We start from the raw sequence: 8,499 nt of genomic DNA, 5'->3' as shown, positions 1-8,499 counted from the left end.
ATCTGCACACGGCTGACATTGGCACGGCAGAGGTGTCAGCACACGGATGGGGTCACACCTGAACACTGGTGGGAGCTGACACAGGTGGCCCCTACACACGAGCGAGGCACTCGGGTGGCAGCCGGGTCGCGGGTGGCCTGTCAGCTCACAGGTGACACATCTGCTGTCCTACACCACAGGTGTCAGCAGGGCAGGGGCGCCCAGGCATGGCTCCTGTTGGGACAGGGACAGTGCCAGAATCTGGGGAGCACCAGGGCATGGGCCGGGCTGTACACAGAGGGGGTGGCCCACAGTGGCCAGGGACAACCATGGCACACCTGGCACAGGGACAGAGACAAGCACAGCACGGCTGGCACCGGCACAGGGACAGCCATGGCACACCTGGCACAGGGACAGTGATGGACAACAGGGACAAGGACAGCGAATGCCGCCCCTGGACCCGTGACGGCCTCTCCAGGCTGTAGGTACACACGAGCCGGCCCAGCCCCAGGCGGGATCCGGCACACGGGAACGGGTCGTGTCCCACAGGGCCGTGGCGGGGCCCGAGCCGGCGAGCGGTGCCTGGGGCGGTGCTGCCGCCACTGGCCGGTCCCTCCTAGCCCAGTCCCGGTCCCGCTCGGTCCCTCAGCGGGTCCCGCCCCGCTCCCCTCACGGCGGCGCGCCCTGGGCGCTCTCACCTCCCGGCCGCTTGGGGGCGCTGTCCCCAACAGGGGCGGCCGGTGCCGCTCTGCCCCGCGTGCGCCCTGCCGGAAGCGGAACGGCGGCGCCTCGTGGTTCCGGCGGAGGCGCTCGGAGCCGCCGCGGCCCGTCCCTGTTCCCGTTCCTGTTCCTGTTCCCGCTTCAGCTCCTTCCCAGCCCCGGCCCCGCCCAGTTCCCGTTCTCGCCCCAATCTTGGTCCCATTCCGGCTTCCTTCCCGGAGGCAGCTCCGTTCCCATTCCCCTTCTCGGCTCCCTTCTTAGTCCCGTTCCCGTCTCCATTCCCGCTCCCATTCCCGGCCCCGCTCGCATTCCCGTTCCTGCCATGGCGGTCCGCGCCAGCTTCGAGAACAACAACGAGCTGGGCTGCTTCGCCAAGCTCACCAACGCCTATTGTCTCGTGGCCATCGGCGGCTCCGAGAACTTCTACAGGTGAGGCGGGCCCGGCCCGGCACGGCCCTGCCCGCGGCCCGGCCCGGCCCTGACGCGGCGCTTTCTCCTTGCAGCGTGTTCGAGGGGGAGCTCTTCGGGACCATCCCGGTGGTTCACGCCTCCATCGCCGGCTGCCGCATCATCGGCAGGATGTGTGTGGGTACGTGAGCCGGGGGAGCCTCGGCGGGGACGGGGAGGGGTCGCGGTTCGCTCGGAGCCGCAGCGGGGCTGAGCCGTGCCTGGGGCCCCGTGGGGCAGCGCCCCTCGCCCTCGAGGGTTTTAATGCCTCGAGTGTGTGAGCAGAGGGAAGGATGAGCTCAAATGTCTTTTCCAAGCCGGCTGGTTCTGTGAAGGAAGGAGGCAAACAGAGACTCGCCCGGAGCCGGGGTGGGGTGTTGGCTCTCGGGGCCGGGGGAGCTCGGCTGCTCCTCGGTGGCCAGGGAGGGGGAGGCGATACCGAATGTGAGTCAGGGAAAAGCCTTTCACGTGTCTGTGCCTGGTGAGACCTGTTAGTTCTGATCAGGTTCTTGCTTGTTCTTCAACCATTCAGCCGTGCTGCCACAGTCACATAAACAGTAGCCCTGGGCCTTTTGTAGGGCAGGTGGCATCTGCACGGAGAGTTCCTTGTTAAATGTCTCACTGAGAGCCTGGGGGCTCCTTTTGTCCTGTTGGAAGAGAGAAGGGGGTAACGACAGTGCCCTTCACCCACACTCTGAGCTTCAGCCTGGCTTTTCCTTTCCTGAGGTGCTCATTATTTTTATATCTCCTAGGCTGAATTCTGGGCTTGAAAGAAGTGCGCAGAGCACGAGCAGCTGAAGCCATGTGTGAACAGCAGGGCAGTGCTAACACACCCTGTGGGAACATTATTTTCATTCTGTCCTGTTTCCTGCTGTCCTGCTAGGGAACAGGCACGGGCTGCTGGTGCCGAGCAGCACGACAGACCAGGAGCTGCAGCACATCAGGAACAGCCTCCCCGACTCCGTGCGCATCCAGCGCGTGGAGGAGCGGCTCTCGGCCCTGGGCAATGTCACCACCTGCAACGACTACGTGGCCCTGGTGCACCCCGACCTGGACAGGGTACAGGGCTCTGGGATGCTCCCTCATCCAGGGCGGGGCTGGGAAATGCTGCCCTGGCTGAGGCTGGAATTGTTCCCTGTGGTGCAGAGGGGGTGGATGTGCTTTGGAGAAGGGAGGGAGTGGGAGGGGTCCTGCGTGTCACAGGGCAGGGCAAGGGGGATCAGCTCCCCACTGACTGAGGGCAGGGCTAGATGGGATGGTGGGAGGAAATTCTTCCCTGACAGAGTGGTGAGGGTCTGGAACAGATTGTCCAGAGAAGCTCCAAGCCCCACCCCTGGGAGTGCCCAAGGCCAGGTTGAATGGGGGTTGGGGCAATCTGGTGTGGTGGAAGGTGTCCCTGCCCATGGCAGGAGGTGGAATGAGATGAGTTTTAAGGTCCCTCCAACCCAAAGCATTCTGTGAATCAGTGATCATTGGGTGGAGTTTGCTTTGGGTGCATAAAATTGGGTGAGGCAGAGTGTGCATGGGTCTAATCAGGGGCATAAGGAGGAGTGCAGGAGGAGTTACAAGCTACAGCTGAATGAGTCAGAGCATGTCATAGCTGAAAGAGACCATGGATGTGCATCATTACAGGGGTCTGAAAGAAAAATAGAAGGTTCTTGTATGAGAGTTTAAAATAAGGGCAGAGGAGACAATGTCACTCCCATTTTATGCCTGAGAACAGGAACCTGAATGGCATTGAGAGTGATGTGTTGTGTGGCTGCAGGTCCTGACAGTGTTTGCTTCCAGCTTAGTGGCAGGAGTGCAAAAGGAAAAATAAGGGGATGGGAGAAGGCTTTGTACTCTTATGTTTTTAAAAAGTGTAAAAAGTAATGTAAGATGGCCAAAGAGAGAGAAATCAAAATAATTCACAGTGAAATCAGAAGAGGAAAAGAGTTGTTAGAGTTATGGGGAGCATTGGACCATTTTGTCCATGTGGTTTGGGAGCAAAGAGGACTGGTTTGCTGAGAATTGATACAAGTGATGTACTGCCAGCAGAGAGGGGGGATTTGGGCACTTTCCAGCAGAGGCAGGAGGTTGTGTTTGTAGTGGCACAGGAAGCTGGGAAGGTGCAGAGTGTGGAGCTTGGCTGTGTGTGTTATTGTGGCTGGGTTGCACTGGGCTGTGCAGTGTGGGAGGCTCCCAGCTGAGGGCTCTGTGCAGGAATAGCTTCACTTCCCATTCCACAATTCCATTTGGTTGAAGGCTTTATCCTCCTTCCATTTGCAGGAGACAGAAGAGATCCTGGCAGATGTGCTGAAGGTGGAGGTGTTCAGACAAACAGTAGCAGACCAGGTGCTGGTTGGAAGTTACTGTGTGTTCAGTAACCAGGGAGGAATCGTGCACCCCAAGACTTCCATCGATGACCAGGATGAGCTCTCTTCTTTGCTGCAGGTCCCACTCGTGGTAAGGCCTTTGTGGAGTGTTTGCTGCTCCCATTCCCTCCCAGCTCCAGTGCAATGTTTCTCCAGCTCAGGGACTCCCAGATAGATTTTTTCTGTGAAGTGATTTTGAGTGGGAGGTGAGGAAAAGACTTGAACCAAGTCTTCCATACAGTTTCTAATCCTTCCTGAGTCTGCATAAGCTGCTCAGTGCTTTTAGCAGCCCTCTGAAATGTTGCTCTGCTGGGATTGTGCACGTTGTGCAGATGCAGAATGTGAGGCTGTTTGTGGTTTGGCTGAAGCCAGTTGTAGCATCCCATGAACTCTCTCCCTTTGGTCAGTCCCCAAGCCCTCAGCCCTGGAAACATTAACTACTTACCATAGAGTTAGCCCTCCCAAAGGGAAAAACAGACTCCCCCATGGACTTGGTGTCACAGCTGCCTCTGGTTTCTCCTTCCCCTGTCACTGGCTGGGCATTCCTGGTGGCCACCCCCCTTCCCCTGGAGGCCAGGCCCCTCTGCCCTTCCCCTTTATAGGCTGCCTGCTCCACGTGGTTCATCCTCTTTTCCCGGGGTTTGCCCTTCCGCTGCTGTGCTACCCTGCTGGAATAGACCTTGCAAAAGAGCCTTTCTTGCCACTATCACTGTGCCAGTTGTGGTGAGTGTTGAGGGAGGTTTGACTGCATTGACTGAATGTTCACTCAGCTTGCCTTTCGACAGGAGAGGCTTGTTGGGAACAAAACTAGGCAGCAGCACCTACCATTCTAACACCTGCATTTTTAGCCAGTTTTTAAAAAGATTAAGTAAGAAACTCCTTTGCCTGCTCAGTTGAATGTGTGAATGCTGTTATCCTTCCTGCTCCTTGGATTCTCTGTCACTGAATGCCACACCAGTTTCTCACCAGAGAGTAAAGGCTGTTCATTAATCATTTCATCTGACACCTTCAGAACTTTGCTGGTGGCAGAGTTGCTCTTCTCAGCAGTGTAAGCTGAGCCCCCCAACAAAGAGCTGTGCCAGGGCAGTGAGGAGCTGTGGCAGGCAGTTTGAGGAGGAGCTGTGGCAGGGCAGTGTGAGGAGCTGTGCCAGGGCACTGTGAAGAGTTGTGCCAGGCAGTGTGGCACTGTGAGGAGCTGTGGCAGGCACTGTGAGGAGCTGTGTGAGGAGCTGTGGCAGGCAGTGTGAGGAGCTGTGCCAGGCGGTGTGGCACTGTGAGGAGCTGTGCCAGGCACTGTGAGGAGCTGTGCCAGGGCAATGTGAGGAGCTGTGGCAGGCAGTGTGAGGAGCTGTGCCAGGGCACTGTGAGGAGCTGTGGCAGGCGGTGTGGCACTGTGAGGAGCTGTGGCAGGCGGTGTGGCACTGTGAGGAGCTGTGCCAGGGCACTGTGAGGAGCTGTGGCAGGCAGTGTGAGGAGCTGTGCCAGGGCACTGTGAGGAGCTGTGGCAGGCAGTGTGGCACTGTGAGGAGCTGTGGCAGGGCACTGTGAGGAGCTGTGGCAGGCAGGGTGGCATTGTGAGGAGCTGTGGCAGGCAGTGTGGCACTGTGAGGAGCTGTGGCAGGGCACTGTGAGCAGCTGTGGCAGGCGGTGTGGCACTGTGAGGAGCTGTGGCAGACGGTGTGGCACTGTGAGGAGCTGTGGCAGGCACTGTGGCACTGTGAGGAGCTGTGGCAGGCAGTGTGGCACTGTGAGGAGCTGTGGCAGGGCACTGTGAGCAGCTGTGGCAGGCAGTGTGGCACTGAGTAGCTGTGGCAGGCGGTGTGGCACTGTGAGGAGCTGTAGCAGACGGTGTGGCACTGTGAGGAGCTGTGGCAGGCACTGTGAGGAGCTGTGGCAGGCACTGTGGCACTGTGAGGAGCTGTGGCAGGCACTGTGAGCAGCTGTGCCAGGCACTGTGAGCAGCTGTGGCAGGCACTGTGAGCAGCTGTGGCAGCCCCTCTCACGGCCGCTGTGTCCGCAGGCGGGCACGGTGAACCGCGGCAGCGAGGTGATCGCCGCGGGGATGGTGGTCAATGACTGGTGCGCCTTCTGCGGGCTGGACACCACCAGCACCGAGCTCTCCGTCATCGAGAGCATCTTCAGGCTCAACGAGGCTCAGCCCAGCACCATCGCCACCAACATGAGGGATTCCCTCATTGACAGGTAAGGAGGATCCAGAGTTGTGGGCAGAACAGGCAAGATTTTGTTATAAAGGCAGCTGGTTTCACACTTGATCTGTCTGCTTTAATCATCATTTTTTCACTACTTCTCCCCTTTTGTTGGTTACTGGCAGCAGTTACTCATTGGGTTATGAAATATGCTGTTGTAATGAGAATCCTTTTTGTGAGAACTAACATCTGTTTCAGCTGGCAGATTTTCTTTCCAAACTGTTCAGTGCTCAGCTATGGCATAAATCAGTTTTTTAAAACAAATCTTATTTTAAAAGTTAAAATATCAGTGACTTTGCTTGTCATCTTGGCTTTTGATCACTGTAGTTATTCAACTGTTATTTCAAATGCTAGCTGTAACCATTTCTGGAGCCAAAAAGACCATGGGACTTGTCAGCAGCTGCTGCCACAGACCTCTTACATTTAAAACTGCTAACTTGAATTTTTTTTTAAGCCTTTTTGCTAAAGGCTTTGTTCAAGTTACTTTTTAATGTGAGGCAGATGTTTTTTTCCATCTGGACTGATGATGATATGGGGCCTTCCCCGTTCATTAATGTATGTAAATATTTTTCATAAGCAAATGTTTTTACATTTAGGCAGAAGCATAGATGAATGTCCTGTGGGAGCTGATTTTGGGCCCTGAGTTCCAACCTTGAGCACCACTGATGTGGTGCTGAAAGTGTGTTCCTGAACTTCCTGAGCATTGTAACTTGGTTGCTGAGTTTTCAGCCACAGTCTGGGAATTGTTTATGGCATAAGGAGTTCCTTCAGTAGAAAGCCCTTTAAATTATTCATTGCCCTGTTACACTTTGGGTACAAAGTCTTGATGTCTGTGAGCATATCAGAGCTGTAATTAAGCCTGCTCTGAGCTGTAGATCATTACCTGGGCCAGGCTGAATGTGCATTTTGCCTTTGCCAGCCTGAGAGGTCTGATCCTGTGGCTGGCTGTTAGCAGCCACATCTTTCTTCCCTCTTATCCTTGCTTCCCTCTTACCCTTGCTTTCCCTTTCCTAGAAAGGGAAATTTCTTCTGTGCCTTTGTAATGGGAAGGTGAGAACTGACTGAAGCTGGTATTTTGAAATGCCTTCTGCATTCTGGCACAACTAAACCTTCTTTCTGTTTTGTCTTTTAGCCTGACATGAGCAGTGTTGGTTCCTACTTCCCAGAAAGCTCCTAAGGAGTGAAGTGTTGAGCTGCACTTTGGATCACAGACATCCAGAACTTCTGATGATGTTTCTGCAGGCCTGACCCAAAGGAGAGGCTACAAAACCAAATGTTTGTCATCTTTTGTAAACTGTTACCACAAAAACTGACAAATAACATGTATAAGTTACAAATAAGGAATGCTCTCTATCAGTTCTTCAGCTCTGCTTTCTGGTTCTGTGATGCCAACTGAGCCCCTCAGATTACCCCACAATATTTACTCTTGTGGCTCTTGGATGTTGATCACTAGTGATTATTTTGCCTTAAGTCTTGCACCAGTGTCCTGCTGCACAGAGTTTGTTTTGGCACTACGTGTGCTGCCCTCTCTTTCCACACTCCTGCTTGAGTGCTGTTTCTGCTCTAGGTACATGTAAGACCCCTTTGTATGTCCAGTACCAAAAATACAGTAGTTTACTTGCCACAAAATAATTCAAAAATCCACAAAATAATTCAAAAATTATCACCTGCTCTTTTGCCATCACTTGCATCTATTTCCAAGGGATGGTGATTCTGAAGTGATCAGCTTGGTTAAAAACTGGAGTTTTTCAGTGTCAATCCAAGGGCTTTTAACAATAACAGTGTGGGAGTCCCTGGACCTCCAGGGTCAATGTTTGACCTGGTGTCACCTGTGCTGCTTCTGGGGCACCTGCAGGAGAGGCCCCAAAAGACACATTTGCCAGTGGGCTTAATTTATCCTGCAGGAGTTCACCCCCTACAATGGGAAACTCTTAGAAAAATCAGCAAATCTCAATGGATTTGGACCACCTTGTCTGGAGTTACCTTGGAGACAGAGGTTAAATAGCATGGTTCTGAGCAGTCAGTCAGTCAAGGGCTACAGATTTGGGAGCTTCCTCATGAAGAGCTCTGCCTGTGCCAGATGAAAGCTGCTGTAGGTGCTGCTTTCAGGCAGAAGATTGTAATTTCTTTCTACACAGCTGTTAGTCAGGATATCTCATTTCAGTTGCTTTCCTGCTTGTCCATTAAGGGTGCACTGAAGGCACAGAAGTACCTCCATTTCCATCCTGAGGGTAAGAGGAAGCTCTCACTTGTCTCCACACTGGAGCAAGCTGCCTTGCTCTCAGCTGAGTTCTCTTGGGGTATGGTGACCTGTGGGCTGTATGGGCAGAGCTCTTTTTGGCCCAGCTGCTTTGGGCTTTGTAGAAAATTGAGCAAATTTCCATATTTTTGTTTTACTGCCTGGATGTTCAGGAAAGACTTTGTAAGATTTGGCTGATTAAAAGGTTACTCCTTAAACTTCAAAATAAAGATTGCCATGATCATCTGTGATCAGATATCAGCCCTTTAATATGCACCACCTGTCTTGGCCCTGACTCCAGGTCTCCCCTCAGCCTGTCTCAGATTTAGAGTGAGAAGCTGCTTCTCCTTGGCCACCTCACTGGGCTCAGCTCTTGGGGGGAACAAATGTGATACCTGTTTTAAATGTGGCTCTGTGGGTATCCTGAGCTAGTGAGATGGAGCTGTGTACAAGGAAAACAAACTAATAAAGAATGGGTTTAGAAACACAGATCATGAGAGAGCATAAGCGTGGTGTTTCAATGGCAAGTTGTGTCCCACAGGACCTGTGCAGC

The 8,499-nt window shown here is 53.8% G+C and overlaps 1 protein-coding gene across 1 annotated transcript; it reads left to right on the top strand.

The window, feature by feature from the left end:
- Positions 1-775: 775 nt before the first annotated feature.
- On the top strand, positions 776-8,197 carry EIF6 (eukaryotic translation initiation factor 6). The gene is made up of 6 exons (XM_058036000.1): positions 776-1,128; positions 1,203-1,288; positions 2,030-2,205; positions 3,415-3,591; positions 5,521-5,702; positions 6,840-8,197. The coding sequence occupies exons 1-6, from the start codon at positions 1,022-1,024 to the stop codon at positions 6,847-6,849; spliced, it is 738 nt and encodes a 245-aa protein (XP_057891983.1). The 5' UTR covers positions 776-1,021; the 3' UTR covers positions 6,850-8,197.
- Positions 8,198-8,499: the final 302 nt, after the last annotated feature.

Source organism: Melospiza georgiana, chromosome 17 (genome assembly GCF_028018845.1).
Source record: "Melospiza georgiana isolate bMelGeo1 chromosome 17, bMelGeo1.pri, whole genome shotgun sequence".
NCBI lineage: Eukaryota > Metazoa > Chordata > Aves > Passeriformes > Passerellidae > Melospiza > Melospiza georgiana.
This window is presented reverse-complemented; position numbering and strand designations above follow the sequence as displayed.